At 40.8% G+C, this 16,608-nt stretch overlaps 1 protein-coding gene across 1 annotated transcript in view; it reads left to right on the top strand.

Annotated features, from left to right (window-relative positions):
- The window catches only part of LOC143280888 (spectrin beta chain, non-erythrocytic 5-like), a 355,560-nt gene that overhangs the window by 325,208 nt on the left and 13,744 nt on the right, over positions 1-16,608 (top strand). Inside the window, exons 79-84 of the mRNA XM_076585640.1 lie at positions 1,028-1,039; positions 9,168-9,256; positions 9,661-10,165; positions 11,264-11,501; positions 14,082-14,270; positions 15,654-15,713. Of these exons, the coding sequence (XP_076441755.1) occupies positions 1,028-1,039; positions 9,168-9,256; positions 9,661-10,165; positions 11,264-11,501; positions 14,082-14,270; positions 15,654-15,713 (1,093 nt within the window). The remainder of the gene's footprint in view (positions 1-1,027; positions 1,040-9,167; positions 9,257-9,660; positions 10,166-11,263; positions 11,502-14,081; positions 14,271-15,653; positions 15,714-16,608) is intronic.

Genomic DNA, 16,608 nt, shown 5'->3' with positions numbered 1-16,608 from the left:
TATTGACACTGTTACCTACTTTTTTATTTCCCCCTCTTGGAACTTGTACTAACCTTTGGTGAAGGCTTTTATGTACTGTTCCACTGATAAACAAACAGGCATGATAAATGCCCGTGTTTTAAAACTATTTTTCTAGAAGTTGTCTCAGCAAAAGATTTGTTTTTTTTAACTATTTTTCTAGAAGTTGTCTCAGCAAAAGATTTGTTTTTTAATGTCACATATTCAAGATTCAAGCATTTTCTTTTCATTGGATAGCTGTTGTTTAGAATGGAAATTTTTTTCTTCTGCTGCTTATGCATGGCAGACGTGTGAAGTATTCAGTATTAAAGCACTGACAGTTGCACACACAAATGGTCAAGGAGTACATGTACATGTGCTGTCTGTCTGTATTTGCCATATGACTGTCTGTCTGTCTTACATGTTTATTCATGGAAACAAGATTTATTTTATGTAATCATTTTAGGAACTGTAGTTTGTTTGTTTACACTCATTCTTACATATTTATTCATGGAAACAAAATTTATTTTATGTTATTGTTTGAGGAATTGAAGTTTGTCTATGCTCATTCTTACATGTTTATTCATGGAAACAAGATTTATTTTATGTAATCATTTGAGGAACTGAAGTTTGCCTATGCTCATTATTATTGTGCCATGTATAAAAGAATGACAAATGTTAGATAAAGTTTTTATCATCAATTCATGCTCATATATTTGTTCACTGTACTTTCTGGCAAAAAAACAAATGAATGATTTATATGCATGGCAAGTGGTAAGAATGTCAGTAATGAGATTCATGTAAATGTTGCTTTCTTTATGCTGGTTTGGTGAAAAAGTTTTACTCTGGCTTTTATCGTGATGGTCGTGGTCAGATGATCAGGATGAGATGGGAGGAGTTTGGATTTTGGAAGGAAAGAAGCAGGGAGAAAAACAGGATTGAAGCTGTTTTCTGTACCTAATAGCATGACCTTTGTATTTGCATATTGAGGCTAACTCTTTAATTTTTTTTTCCTGTCTTCTTCTTGCAGACACAGAGGGCTGTATGTGACTTTTACCTCTTTAACTCTGAATGTGCTAAACGTTTGACTGTGGACTTAATTAATCTCTCATATATATCTATCTGTGTATTGGTTTGTTGGGCTTTTCTTACATATGGCTTGCTCTCATCCCTTTCTCACTCTTTCTCTTTTTCTTTCTTTCTTTTTTTTCAGTGTAGCTGTGTATATTATAAATATATCAAGTGTGGATCTGTTAATGCATGTTAACTTACTGCATGACTGGGCCGCTTGCTTCCTTGGTACCATGTTAATTTTTCCTTGGTACTGTATTATTCTTGTTTCCTGCATTCATACACTTTTTGCTGTAACAGATGATTAGAATTGAGAACCCACAGGGCTAACTGGGATCATCACAGTGTTTTAGTGCATATTGAATGGGAATTTGATCATTAATTGTTTTTTGTGTTGTTGTTTTTTTATAGAAAAGAAATGATTTAAACCAAGGCATTCGTATGCTTTTCCTTGGTACTGTATTATTTGTTTTTTCCAAACATTCATACACTTTTTGTTGTAGTAGATGGTTAGAACTAAGGATTAACTGGGATCATCACGGTGTTCTAGTGGGTATTGAATGGGGGGTTGCACTTAACTTGCTTTAAAAAAAAAAAATGTTTTTTTCCTATATAATAAGAATGATTTAAACCAAGGCACAGATATAGTGTCACTCATAGGGGTGTGGGTTTAGGTGCAGGAAAGTCTTCTGCTGTTTGTTTGTACATACAGATGATGAGGGAAGATTTTCAGTTTGATAAATCATTCGTAAATTAAGTTTCAAAACGCTGAGTTTGGGGATGAATATTTTTACCAGTGGTATGAAACACAAGAAAAGGAAAAAAAAAAACAACAGCAACTGTTGCTGACTCATTCAAAATTTAAAAAAGAAAAAGAAATCAACTGATGTCCCATTATGTCTTTATTTCTTTTCGTGTGCGTTTGTTTCTCAACTGTATAAAACACAAGAACAGAAGTAAACTGTTGCTGACTCTCAAACATTCACGATGAAATATAATTAACTAGTGTCACACTAAGCTTTTGTTTCTTTTCTTGTGTTTGACAGATTTATGAAAACCTGTTCCTGTTTTTGTTTTTGATTAGGTGACAGCATGATCACAGATTCCTCAGGGAGGAAATACAGAAGAGGAAATCTGTATATATATATATATATATATATATAAAGTATCTTGTTTAGTTTTAAAACTTGAATGGCTTGTTCATTTCCTCATCTATATTTCATAGCAGTGGGTTTTCTTTCTTTTTTTCTTTTTTTTGTTTTTGTTTTTTTCCTTTTTTCCAAAAACTCTTTCCTTTCCATGAATGTTCCTGCAGATTTTGAAATGACATTTTTCATGGATAGGAGTACTTCCATATCATACAGATTTCTGTGTTTGCTTTTTGACTTTTTAATTTAAAAAAAAAATTTTTTATAAAGATTAAAAAAAAAAAATCTATTAAGTTTTGAAATGGTTGCAAAGTTTTCAGTGTGATAAAGGTCAGTAACTCCCATCCATAATTTTTCATAACTTTTGGGATGCTGTTCCATAGTCTATAAACTCTAGCTCTGCTGTTTTCTGTGCATTTTGAAGGAGACTTTCTCTGCATTGGGAGGCTGTTCCATAGTCTATAAACTCTGACCTGCTGTTTTCTGTGCATGTTGGAGACTTTCTCTGCAGTGGGAGGTTGTTCCATAGTCTATAAACTCTGACCTGCTGTTTTCCGTGCATGTTGGGGAAGACTTTCTGAAGTGGGAGGCTGTTCCATAGTCTATAAACTATGACCTGCTGTTTTCTGTGCATGTTGAAGGAGACTTTCTCTGCATTGGGAGGCTGTTCCATAGTCTATAAACTCTGACCTGCTGTTTTCTGTGCATGTTGAAGGAGACAAGGAGACTTTCTCTGCATTGGGAGGCTGTTCCATAGTATATAAACTCTAAGCTGCTGTTTTCCTTGCATGTTGGAGGAGACTTTCTGAAGTGGGAGGCTGTTCCATAGTCTATAAACTCTAGCTCCGCTGTTTTCCGTACATGTTGGAGGAGACTTTCTCTGCAGTGGGAGGCTGTTCCATAGTCTATAAACTCTGACCTGCTGTTTTCTGTGCATGTTGGAGACTTTCTCTGCAGTGGGAGGTTGTTCCATAGTCTATAAACTCTAGCTCTGCTGTTTTCTGTGCATGTTGGAGGAGACTTTCTCTGAAGTGGGAGGCTGTTCCATAGTATATAAACTCTGACCTGCTGTTTTCTGTGCATGTTGGAGGAGACTTTCTCTGCATTGGGAGGCTGTTCCATAGTCTATAAACTCTGACCTGCTGTTTTCTGTGCATGTTGGAGGAGACTTTCTCTGCATTGGGAGGTTGTTCCATAGTCTATAAACTCTGACCTGCTGTTTTCTGTGCATGTTGGAGACTTTCTCTGCATTGGGAGGCTGTTCCATAGTCTATAAACTCTGACCTGCTGTTTTCTGTGCATGTTGAAGGAGACTTTCTCTGCATTGGGAGGCTGTTCCATAGTCTATAAACTCTGACCTGCTGTTTTCCGTGCATGTTGGAGGAGACTTTCTCTGCATTGGGAGGCTGTTCCATAGTCTATAAACTCTGACCTGCTGTTTTCTGTGCATGTTGAAGGAGACTTTCTCTGCATTGGGAGGCTGTTCCATAGTATATAAACTCTAAGCTGCTGTTTTCCTTGCATGTTGGAGGAGACTTTCTGAAGTGGGAGGCTGTTCCATAGTCTATAAACTCTAGCTCCGCTGTTTTCCGTACATGTTGGAGGAGACTTTCTCTGCATTGGGAGGCTGTTCCATAGTCTATAAACTCTGACCTGCTGTTTTCTGTGCATGTTGGAGACTTTCTCTGCAGTGGGAGGTTGTTCCATAGTCTATAAACTCTAGCTCCGCTGTTTTCTGTGCATGTTGGAGGAGACTTTCTCTGCATTGGGAGGCTGTTCCATAGTCTATAAACTCTGACCTGCTGTTTTCTGTGCATGTTGAAGGAGACTTTCTCTGCATTGGGAGGCTGTTCCATAGTCTATAAACTCTGACCTGCTGTTTTCTGTGCATGTTGGAGGAGACTTTCTCTGCATTGGGAGGTTGTTCCATAGTCTATAAACTCTGACCTGCTGTTTTCTGTGCATGTTGGAGACTTTCTCTGCATTGGGAGGCTGTTCCATAGTCTATAAACTCTGACCTGCTGTTTTCTGTGCATGTTGAAGGAGACTTTCTCTGCATTGGGAGGCTGTTCCATAGTCTATAAACTCTGACCTGCTGTTTTCTGTGCATGTTGGAGGAGACTTTCTCTGCATTGGGAGGCTGTTCCATAGTCTATAAACTCTGACCTGCTGTTTTCTGTGCATGTTGAAGGAGACTTTCTCTGCATTGGGAGGCTGTTCCATAGTCTATAAACTCTGACCTGCTGTTTTCTGTGCATGTTGAAGGAGACTTTCTCTGCATTGGGAGGCTGTTCCATAGTCTATAAACTCTGACCTGCTGTTTTCTGTGCATGTTGGAGGAGACTTTCTCTGCATTGGGAGGCTGTTCCATAGTCTATAAACTCTGACCTGCTGTTTTCTGTGCATGTTGAAGGAGACTTTCTCTGCAGTGGGAGGTTGTTCCATAGTCTATAAACTCTAGCTCTGCTGTTTTCTGTGCATGTTGAAGGAGACTTTCTCTGCATTGGGAGGCTGTTCCATAGTCTATAAACTCTAGCTCTGCTGTTTTCTGTGCATGTTGGAGGAGACTTTCTCTGCATTGGGAGGCTGTTCCATAGTCTATAAACTCTGACCTGCTGTTTTCTGTGCATGTTGAAGGAGACTTTCTCTGCATTGGGAGGCTGTTCCATAGTCTATAAACTCTGACCTGCTGTTTTCTGTGCATGTTGAAGGAGACTTTCTCTGCATTGGGAGGCTGTTCCATAGTATATAAACTCTAAGCTGCTGTTTTCCGTGCATGTTGGAGGAGACTTTCTGAAGTGGGAGGCTGTTCCATAGTCTATAAACTCTGACCTGCTGTTTTCTGTGCATGTTGGAGGAGACTTTCTCTGCAGTGGGAGGCTGTTCCATAGTCTATAAACTCTGACCTGCTGTTTTCTGTGCATGTTGAAGGAGACTTTCTCTGCATTGGGAGGCTGTTCCATAGTATATAAACTCTAAGCTGCTGTTTTCCGTGCATGTTGGAGGAGACTTTCTGAAGTGGGAGGCTGTTCCATAGTCTATAAACTCTGACCTGCTGTTTTCTGTGCATGTTGAAGGAGACTTTCTCTGCATTGGGAGGCTGTTCCATAGTATATAAACTCTAAGCTGCTGTTTTCCGTGCATGTTGGAGGAGACTTTCTGAAGTGGGAGGCTGTTCCATAGTCTATAAACTCTGACCTGCTGTTTTCTGTGCATGTTGGAGGAGACTTTCTCTGCAGTTGGTAACCTTGAGAGATGAAAAGCTCGATGGGGTTCCATAAGCATGAACAAGTTGTCACTTGCTTTGGCTGCTATCAAACATTGCCCATCCCCTGTGGTGGGGGTACTTTGAGAAAAAAAAAAAAGTCTTTTTTTTTTTTCTTTTTTTTTTTTTTTAACCCATTCAACACTGGGGAGTTTACAGCTGTAATGGGCTTCCATGCTGTACTGATATGAGGGGGGTGGGGGGGTGGAGCAGAGAAAATATACTGTTTTTCCTCTAAATTACATGTGGACACATCTGGAAATACTGTAGAAGTTATTAACAAATAGTAAAAAGTGGTAACTCTCTCCATTCACAAGGTACACAACTTCAAGACAGTGCTGCTTACGCTACCGATTCAGCTAGCACACAGGTAAATAAAAGGTACATTGGAACAAACCCCAGACACTTCCTGAAAAAGAAAGCGCCGGGCCTGTCCTTATACCAGTCATTTGACTGTAGAAGTTAGTTCCATTTCCTTGGTGTTTGTGCATATGTAGGAATGTGAAAACCACTTGTGCCTTGAGTGTCCGCGAATCGATTGCAATCGCGCCTTAATTTTAGCCCAATCTCCCAATCGAACCACATAATTATGTGACCTGGTTGAAGACAAAATTTGACAAAAAAACAAGAACGCCAGAGAATCGACAGAGAGACAGAAAATACGAAAAAAAACTTAGCTGTATGAAGAGCACAGGAACAGGAGTCATAATGGCTGCCGGAAAAAGAGGGCACTAGCCAGCGGGACAGAGGGGAGGTTACCTACTTCCGGGAGGTTATCGGCCGTAGTACTTTCGTTTTCTCCGCATAGGTGGATAGTAGTTTGCACAGGACAGGAATGTCAGACCCCTGCCGGAGTCTGCACTAGTTGGGTCACGGTAAGTATGTTATTTAAACGTAATTTTAGATAGAAAATTTCCTTTGACACCAGAGTATTGCTTGGGGAGTTAAACTGCCTGAAGTGATCCAGAGATGGAATTGATGGCCTGTGTGAGATGTTGCGACAGGATTATTACTAGGTGTGGTTTTTATGTATATATTTTTTTCATTATCTTAAAGTATTTCAGTTTTCGAAAGATCAGATCATTGATTTCCATAATGACTCTGGCTTTCTGGTTTGAGTGTAGAAGGGAAAACGTCAGATAGGTATCAGTCAGGTGAAACACTGTATGCATGCTTTACCTGGATGCGGAAACTTATATTCTGTGGTTGGTTTGGGTTATGTGCGTGTGTATATATTGTTATTCCTGTTGTGTTACTGTTGAATCATTTATATATCAGGTGGGATAAAGACGGTGTGCACTTAGTGTTTTCATTTTGTGTAGCTTGCGAAAAAAATATGTGACATTATCTCCCTTACACACCCTTCCTGTTTGATTGTAAAGTATTCATCTGTTTGCTATGGTCTAGAGTGTTCACATGTAATCCTGTTCTTGTTTGGGTGCGCTTGGTTTCAGTTGGGTTTTTATCTTTTTTTCATTTACAGATGACTTTCAGCCCATTATAATGACAAATATATCATGAAAATCCCAGATATTTTAGCTTGTTTAAATATTTAGGGTCTTTAGTGATGTAAGAGGACATGTACTCGGTGTCAGTGTTAAACTTAATGCTTCTTATTAATTTGGATGGGTCTCATCTGTTTCTGTTTTTTGTTTTCAAGTGTAAAACAAGTTTATATGTGTCAGTGAAAAATTAACCGTACTGGCCAGTGTGCCAGTGTTTGCATGTGTCTATGTGTGAGCCCTAGCACATGTGTGTATGTGTGTGTGTGTGTGTGTGTGTGTGGGTGTGCACATGTGTGTGAATCTGTGTGTGTGTGTGTTTGTGAACATGTGTGTATGTGTGTCTTGAGGGAAGGTGACTGATCAAGCATTGCACTGGACTGCTGATACATTTTTTTTTCTTTTTAGTGTTTCTCTGTCTTTTGTGCTTTCATTCTTTGTCTGTCTTTCTATCTTTCTTTCATTTTTACCTTTTCTTTTTTGTTCACTGTCTTCTTTTGAATATTATTCTTCTGTTCTTTCTGACCTCTTTTGGTTTTTATTTTTTTTGTTTTTCCTTTTGATCATGTGGTGTTGTCTTTTGGATTGTGTTGACTGTCATTTAAAAAAAAAGAATGCAGTGTACATCTTTGGTAACATAGCTTTGCTGAAGTCTGATTGTTGTATTTTCTGCTTTAGGTGCGATTCTGTAAAGCATAATGTTGTTTTTTTTTATTTGGTGGTGAACTTGTAGTTTACATGTCAGTAACCAAGAAGCACATCCCTTATTATTCACATGGAATGTGGGTGATTTTACACACCATTTATTCTCCATGGGGTATTGGATTTGCAGTGGATATCATTGTAGTGGGTTTGTGTCTTGGTGAACTTTTAAGACAAAGTAACTATAAGACTTCCGAAGCTTATTTATGGAGAACAGTAGAGCAAGGTGTGGGGAAAACAGACAGTGCATACATGAAATTCTATTATTACTATCGCTCTGTGAGGAAAGACAACTTATTTCAAGGGGAATCATGCTTGAATCTTTACAAAACATGTTTTTTAGCCATTGCATTTAAATTGGAGTGTTTTGTTGTTGATTTTTTTTCTAATTCTTAAGTATGAACTGTTTTACTTTGATATGCACACTGTTAAATTGACGCATATTTTTGTTTCTAAATCCTGAATCTGTTAAAAATCTGAATTTAAAGTGATGACAGTAACTGATCTTGGCATAACTGATTTATAGTAAATATAATTGTTTTCAGCTGAGTTGCACATTTCATAGAAAGGAGTGGTTATGTTAAAGTTTGATAGATGCTTTGAAGGAGATGTGAACATTATTTTTAAAAGTATGTTTTTCTTGTGTATTGATGAAGTTATTAGCGAGTCAAAACAATATATATGCTGTCTACTCTCTCATTCCTCTCTCTCTCTCTCTCTCTCTCTCTCTCTCTGTCTGCTGTCTACTCTCTCATTCCCCTCTCTCTCTCTCTCTGCTGTCTACTCTCTCATTCCTCTCTCTCTCTCTCTGCTGTCTACTCTCTCATTCCTCTCTCTCTCTCTGTCTGAGTCTTTCTTTATCCCTTTCTGTCTCTGTCTCTCTCTCTCTGTTTCACTTCTTCTCAACCAAACTCTCTGTCTCTGTCTCTGCCTTCCTCTCCCCCAACCTCTCTGTCTCTCTCTCTGTCTCTGTCTCTGCCTTCCTCTCCCCCAACCTCTCTGTCTCTCTCTCTGTCTCTGTTTCTCTCTGTCTCTGCCTCCCCTTCCTCGCCCCCAACCTCTCTGTCTGTCTCTCTTGTCTCTCTATCTGTGTCTCTATCTCCCTCACTCATTCTGATGAATTGTGATACAGATATTTGAACCTGTACTTGTGTCATTCAGGAACGTAAGTGCAGTCTCTGTCTGTCTGTCTGTGTGTGTGTGTGTGTCTCTCTCTCTGCGTCTCTATCTCCCTCACTCATTTAGATGTATTGTGTGACAGATATTGAAACCTGTACTTGTGTCATTCAGGAACGTAAGCGTGGTCTCTGTCGGTCTGTCTGTCACTGTCTCTCACATGTTGATGAATTGTGTGACCGACATTTAAACCTGTACTTGGTCATCCAGGAACGTAAGCGTGGTCTCTGTCTGTCTGTCTGTCACTGTCTCTCACATGTTGATGAATTGTGTGACCGACATTTAAACCTGTACTTGGTCATCCAGGAACGTAAGCGTGAGGAGGAGCAGCGGAAGGCTCGGGAAGTGTTGCTAAGGCAACGCAAAGATGGCGCCGACGAAGAAGATGACAAAAAGTCAGTCGTGATGTGCATTCTTCTTTGTCTTCTTCCTCCTCCCTCTCCCTCTCTCTTCTTCCCTCTTCGTCCTCCTTGTCTAATTCTTCTTGAATTTTGTCTTCGTCTTTTCTTTTAGAGGGGTCTGTGAGAGTTGAATGCATTACATAACTACCCATGATTTATTGTTAATCTTATCATCATATTTGAGACATATTTGTTCATGAATAAATCATATATTGTCAATATATCTTGTGGTCTTTGCTCTCTCTCTCTCTCTCTCTTTCTGTCTCCCTCTCTCTCTCTCTCAGCATTTTGAATTGTCCCCGTGTTTTATACAATTTATATTCTTTATTCAGCAGTGGCACACACACCTTTCATAAAAAATTAGAAAAATAAATTATTTTTTCACTTTAACCTCACAGCAGACAAGATGACAAGCTGGATCGCTCCACCGTGAAGAATCTCATTGGCCGCTCTCAGAGCATCAAGGTCGCCCCCAGGACAGAAGGAGGGGGAGGAGGCGGCAGCAGCACAGACGTCCGACGTGCCATCAGCTTCCGCCAGAAGGGCGACGCCCCACTGTCCCCCGTGACCCTGCAGAAAGCCACAGAGTTCAGGCAGACGTCAGTGGACGAGCCGTCGTCCCCGACTCCCGACGAGGCTCCTGCCGCCGCCGCCGCTGCCCCCAAAGCCCCCTCCCCTATCCCCTCCCCGCTGCCCTCCCCTGCGCCAGCCACGGAAACGTTATCAGAGGAGGAGGAAGAGGTTGAGGCTCCTCAGCTCCCCCATGCCCCTCCTCCAATGGCCGTTGCTGCGGCAGAACCAGCCCAGGATGCGGCACGGTCCACATCGCCCACGTTCGCCAAGAAGGGGGGTCTGTCTCCGCCCATGAGCCCCTCCCAGAAACGTATGGATCAGGTGTCCCAGGTGAGTGCAGCCGTTGCGCACTGCGGTTGGTTTATTAAACAGTGTTTTGTTTTGAAGACAGGAAGAATATACATGGAAACGCATGTCCATGCTTGCATGGGTATTCTCAAACATGCACACATACACATATCACTCTTCTGAAACCATTTTTGATATATTTGCTCCCTGAAAGCGGAGTATAGCTGCCTTCATGGTGGGGTAAAAACGGTCATACACATAAAAGCCCACTTGTGTGAACACGAGTGAACGTGGGAGTTGCAGCCCACGAACGAAGAAGAAGAAGATATATTTGCTATATCAATCATGAAAAAATATACTGTAAGCATCCTAAGTTTCGATTGACACCATCAGACACCTCTAATATTGAAACATAACCAAACATAATGAGTTAACAAACACTACCAAGCATCAGACACATACTAATGCTCAAAAACTAACCAAAAACCCATCAGCTAATGATTTTTTCCCACAAACACATACCATTGCAAAAAAAAAAAAAACAAAAAAAAAACCTTCAGCTGAGGATTTTCCCACAGATATATACCAATGCTAAAAAAAACAACTAACCAAAACCCTCCAGCCGATGATTTTCCTACAGATACATACCAGTGCTCCAAAACTAACCCAAGACCCACATACCAATGCTCAAAAACTAACCAAAAACCCATCAGCTGACAATTTTCCCTCAGATACCTACCAGTGCTCAAAAACTAACCAAAAACCCATATACCAATGCTCAAAAACGGACCAAAATCCCACCAGCTGACAATTTTCCCACAGACACATACCAACGCTAACCCGCCCCTTCCCCCTGAAAAAAACTAACGAAAAACCCATCATTTGTTTTTTGTGTTTGCACATTTCCTGTCATTGCTGCTGTGTGCACATGTCAAATTATCGGTATAAGGACAGGCCCGGCGCTTCCTTTTTGAGAAAGTGTCTGTGTTTGTTCCAGTGTACCTTTTATTTACCTGTGTGCTAGCTGAATCGGTAGTGTAAGCAGCATTGACTTGAAGTCGTGTAACTTGTGAATGGAGAGAGTTACCACCCATTACTATTTGCTAATCAAAAACCCATCAGCTGACACTTTTGCCCAAGGTGAAGGACGCCGACAAGAAGTCGAAGCGCACGCCCAGCTTCAACATCCGCCGCAGGACGCGGAGCTTCAAGGACAAGTACAAGCTGCCGGAGAACCTGCCCCCCGCGGACCTGCAGGCCTACGTGGACAGGAAGCACGAGCTGCAGAGCGGGGGCAAGAAGGCTACCATCCGTTCCTGGAAGTCCTTCTACACCGTGCTGTATGGGCAACTGCTGGCCTTCTTCAAGGACCAGGAAGGTGGGCTGGTGTGGGACTGGTGCTGTGTGTGCTGTTTGTCATGTGTACTGTTGTTGTAGATTGCACTGGCTCTGGTGTTGTGAAAACATCTCTGTCAGCTGTTTATCATGTGTACCGCTGTTGTAGATTGATTTGATTTTGATTTGATTTGATATGGATACTCATATCATGTCTATCCTTGGTCAGAGACCAAGCTTTAAGCGCTTTACAAACTCAGGGTCATTTGCACAACGGGCTGCCTACCTGGGTAGAGCCGACTGACGGTTGTCACTGGGCACTCATCATTCGTTTCTTGTGTCATTCAGTCAGATTTCAGGCACGCACACATACACACTCAGACAGACATGTACCATGTACCATGCACTGGCTCTTCTTCAAGGACCAGAAAGGTTGGTTGGTGTTGGACTAGTGCTGTGAAATCTGGCTGTCTGCTGTTTATCATGTGTACTGTTGTAGTAGATTGATTTGCAGAAAGGTTGGTTGGTGTTGGACTAGTGCTGTGAAAACTGGCTGTCTGCTGTTTATCATGCGTACTGTTGTAGTAGATTGATTTGGCTTTGATTTGATTTGATATGGATACATATATATGTATAGCGCCTATACTCGTTTGGAGACCAAGCTCAAAGGGCGTTACAAACTAGGGTCATTTGCACAACAAACTGCCTACCTGGGTAGAGCTTACTGACAGCTGCCATTGGGAACTCATCATTCGTTTCCTGTGTCATTCAGTCAGATTTCAGGCAAGCATACATACACACTCAGACATGTACCATGTACCATGCACTGGCTCTTCTTCAAAGACCAAGAAGATGGGTTAGTGCAGGACTGGTGCTGTGAAAATGGTTCTGTCTGCTGTTTTTCATGTGTACTGTTGTTTTTGATTACACTGGCTCTTGTTGCTGCAGCCTTGGGGGTTAGTTGGTCTTCAGGGACCATTCCAACACCAACTGTCCTAAACATTGGCCGAGAGATTTGGGATGTGACGTTTATCAAATTCTGGCACAGATAGTTAGGGAAAGCAGTTGTCTCCTCTCCTTTTCTGATGGTCATCGTTGGACACGACTGTGGTACACATACTGTTGTAAAAACAGTGTGTCTGTTGTTTGTCATGTGTACTTCACTTTCACCTTCACCTGTCTCTTGATGTCTGCTGATGTCGTTGGGGCACCAGTGAAGACATCGCCACCATTCTCCTTCACCTGTCTCTTGATGTCTGCTGATGTCGTTGGGGCACCAGTGAAGACATCGCCACCACTCTCCTTCACCTGTCTCTTGATGTCTGCTGATGTCGTTGGGGCACCAGTGAAGACATCACCACCACTCTCCTCCCCTGTCTCTTGATGTCTGCTGATGTCGTTGGGGCACCAGTAAAGACATCGCCACCACTCTCCTTCACCTGTCTCTTGATGTCTGCTGATGTCGTTAGGGCACCAGTGAAGACATCACCACCACTCTCCTCCCCTGTCTCTTGATGTCTGCTGATGTCGTTGGGGCACCAGTGAAGACATCACCACCACTCTCCTTCACCTGTCTCTTGATGTCTGCTGATGTCGTTGGGGCACCAGTGAAGACATCACCACCACTCTCCTCCCCTGTCTCTTGATGTCTGCTCTGGATGTCTGCTGATGTCGTTGGGGCACCAGTAAAGACATTAATTGCAATGTTTTTAAAAGCGAATATGTGAAATGCTTTTATTTGAGAACATATGTTTATTACTCTTGTTTGATCAAGTTATCTGCGTGTGTGGGGTGGGGTGGGGGGGGTGCGGTGCGGGTGTGTGCTGATTATCTGGTTGTGGTTTTCCGCAATTCATCTTTATTCTTATCTTATCTGTCTATTATAATCAATGTGCAGTATAGTAGGCTATGTTTATAATTATATTCAAATAATGTTTCTTAATTCCTTCTGTTTTTACATTAAGAATACTAGTTATTACCTGCAGTGTGTGGATGTATGTATGAAACGATGTATGTGATATTTTTTACATTTGTATCTTCGTAATATTTGTTGGGGCTGTTGTTGGCTTTTACAGTTATGGTCCCCATGTTGTTTACTTGTCTATGTTGTGATAATGCACCTGACCAAATTTCTCCAGGTGGAGATAATAAAGTTATTCTTATCTTATCTTATCTTACATCACCACTCTCCTCCCCTGTCTCTGTGCTCCACTGCTCTCAGGGATTCCGCTAGGCTCATGCCTGACCATGTGTACTGTTAGTGTTAAAATAAAGAAAAATCGAAGAGATATTTAATCATACTTTCTGGAGGAAGAAAATTGTCTCTTTATCACTATTCAGTCTTGTAGTTCATACTTGAATATAAAAAATAAAAAAAACCCAACAACAAGACAAACCCACTTAAAAGAAAATTTCCTCCTTTACTTTTAAGAAAATCAAACATTACAGTGTGCGCAGTCATCTTTTTTTTGTCTTGCATGGAAGGTTACATTTTCTCTTCAACATCATCATCAACACATCTTCATGTTACATATTACATCAGTACAGCGAAAATACAACTTACGACACACCTTATCGTACACAATCATTGTAGTACAGTGAATGATTTGTTGCGTACTCACAGCGTTCAATGAGAACCAGGGTGCCGCCCCTCCCCTCAACATCTACCGGTGTGTCAGCGAAGTGGCGTCTGACTACACAAAGAAACAGCATGTCATCAGACTGCGTCTCAACGATGGTGCCGAGTATCTCTTGGAGTTCCATTCCTCAGAAGAGATGAGCGCTTGGCTTGGCAAGATTCAGTATTACGCCGGTGAGTGGAGGTCTTTGTTTCCTTGTTCTAATTCTTTAGTCTGTGTGTCCCTGATATTTTTTGTTTGTTCAGCTAGAGGTCTTGTATTCCTGCACCGTGTTTGTACAGTTCAGAGTTCTGTATCCCTGCACTGTTTCACATTTTAAATGTGGTAACTCCCACAGATAGATTTTAGTTTCACACTAATTAAGTGATGGACAAAAGAAAAACTTAACCATTAACTTGTATCCGTCACTGATAGGGAAAAAAAAAAGTGGTTAGTGTGTAATGTTAGACATTTTTACACAAGCAGTTACCATTGCATTTGTCACATATACATTGTTTTTATTGTCTGATGTTGTTTTATTATTTTCTGTAGTTCCATGAACAATGTGACTCAGGCACTGTGTTTGTTTAGCTGGGATTGGGGTGACGAGTTTGGTTTGCTGATGCCTTGACAGCACTGATACTGATGGCATGGGACTTTGAACTAAATGCCAGGTTGGATTTGCTGATGATTTGAATGGAAAAAAAATAATGTGTTCAAAAGCTACACTGACCTTGTTCGTAGTGGAATGGGTATGCAGGTGTGTGTCTTGAGGAGTTGTACATGTGTGTTTGATTGAAATTGAATAAGTGTTTTCGATGGACACACCAACCATTAACCAGCACGCACATAGTGAGTTAGAAGTTGTAGCAGGTGAACCATCTATTAACTTTCTTGAGAATTAACATGTCCAGTTTGTCAAAGGCATTGCAAATCTTTTTGAAGTTTGTGTTGGATTTCTCCCTTGTTGATATGAAACCAGAAAGGAAAATAAAGTTTTGATTTACTTAAAGTCTTAACTCCCGAGAGCAAGGTTTCGGTTGCGCCCCTTTTCTCTGCATTCAAATTTTGTATTACGTGTAGCTGACACATTTTGTACTTTCCAAAGTCAATTCAGGTCTAGATTGGAAGCTGCTAGGCAAATCTCGCTCTCTGCCATAAATGAAGCCAAACCGTAGCTTTATTAGGCTTTTATTTTGAATAAACCTTCACCGACGTCACAGTGTCAGACTCTGGTGAGAAACTGGCTTGATTCAAATCGCCCGCCATTTATAGTCCGGTTCAGGCTTTAAGATAGTTCAATACTTTGAGAAAGTTTGCCTAGTAAACAAGAATAGACAGTTTTGTCTATGAAATTGTCCATGAAAAATGATTTTAAAATTTAACACAGAGATTGTTCTGAAATCACTTGTCCAGGGGCAGAAAACTTCAAAAGCTTGCAGTGTCATTGAACAATTTTTTTTTTTTTTTAAGTATTTGTCTGAAGGCTTTTGGCTTCTATTTTGTTGTTTTTTGAATGCAATCAGCAAAGTATGTGACATTCACTTCTGTGTTGACTTGACTTGATTCCCTTACAGAGGAGCCAGAAATGTTTGCCCATTTGGAAATTGAGGCGAACACAGTGGGTGGGGAAGAAGGTGATGATCACATGACTGGTTTCTTGGTTTTGATTGGCTGCTGTGCTTGTGTCACTACTATCTTCTGTACAGGCCACCCTCACTTGAGAGGCTAGAGCTTGCTGTTGAAAACGCTTTTTGTTGTTGTCTTGAAAAAAACACTTGCAGAAGGGCGATGGAAATTAACCAGCCAGTAACAAACAATCAAAAAAAAAAAAAAAAAAAAAAAAGCAGCCAGTGGCTTTAGAGCAGCTGAAGAATGGATGAATTATGGCTTGTAGGCACGGAAATTGTTTCAACTCTGCCATTTACAGATAAGAAAAAATATTGTACACATTAACTCTGCCTTTCCAGTCAAGGAAAAATATCTTACACATTAACTCTGCCCATTTACGGACAAGGAAAAAAAAAACTTTACACATTAACTGTCATTTACAAACAAGGGGAAACATTTAACGCATTAACTCTGCCATTTATACAGACAAGGAAAAACTATTTCACAGACTAAACAGAATATCTTTTAGGGTCTGTTTGGGAAGAGAACTCACTCGTGTGAAGTGAAGGACAGATGTTTATTTCCGTGCAGCAATGTTTGGCTAGATAATGTGCGCTGAGGGTGGCTTGTCCTGTTAACCTCTTTGTGCTGGTGGGAGTGGACTTGACCGTTTCTTGCGTCCTTTTCAGTTTGATACGTCGGGCTGTGTGCATTGACTGAGTTCATTCGGTTGATTTCTCTCCTCTCCTTTTCTTGACAGTTGACAGGTTTTTTGGTGTTTTACTTTTTGAGACCATGTGAAATTCTAATTCAGTTCATCTTTCATGTGCTCTTTTAACCTTAATCTGTTGAAAGAAGAAAAAAGAAAAGTGTTTTGAAATCTTTCTTCTCCTTTTTTTTTTTTCTTTTAACATCTATCAG

The sequence above is a fragment of the Babylonia areolata genome, chromosome 4 (genome assembly GCF_041734735.1).
Source record: "Babylonia areolata isolate BAREFJ2019XMU chromosome 4, ASM4173473v1, whole genome shotgun sequence".
Classification (NCBI taxonomy): Eukaryota; Metazoa; Mollusca; class Gastropoda; order Neogastropoda; family Buccinidae; genus Babylonia; species Babylonia areolata.
Note: the sequence above shows the minus strand (reverse complement) of the source record. Positions and strands in the feature narration are given on the sequence as shown.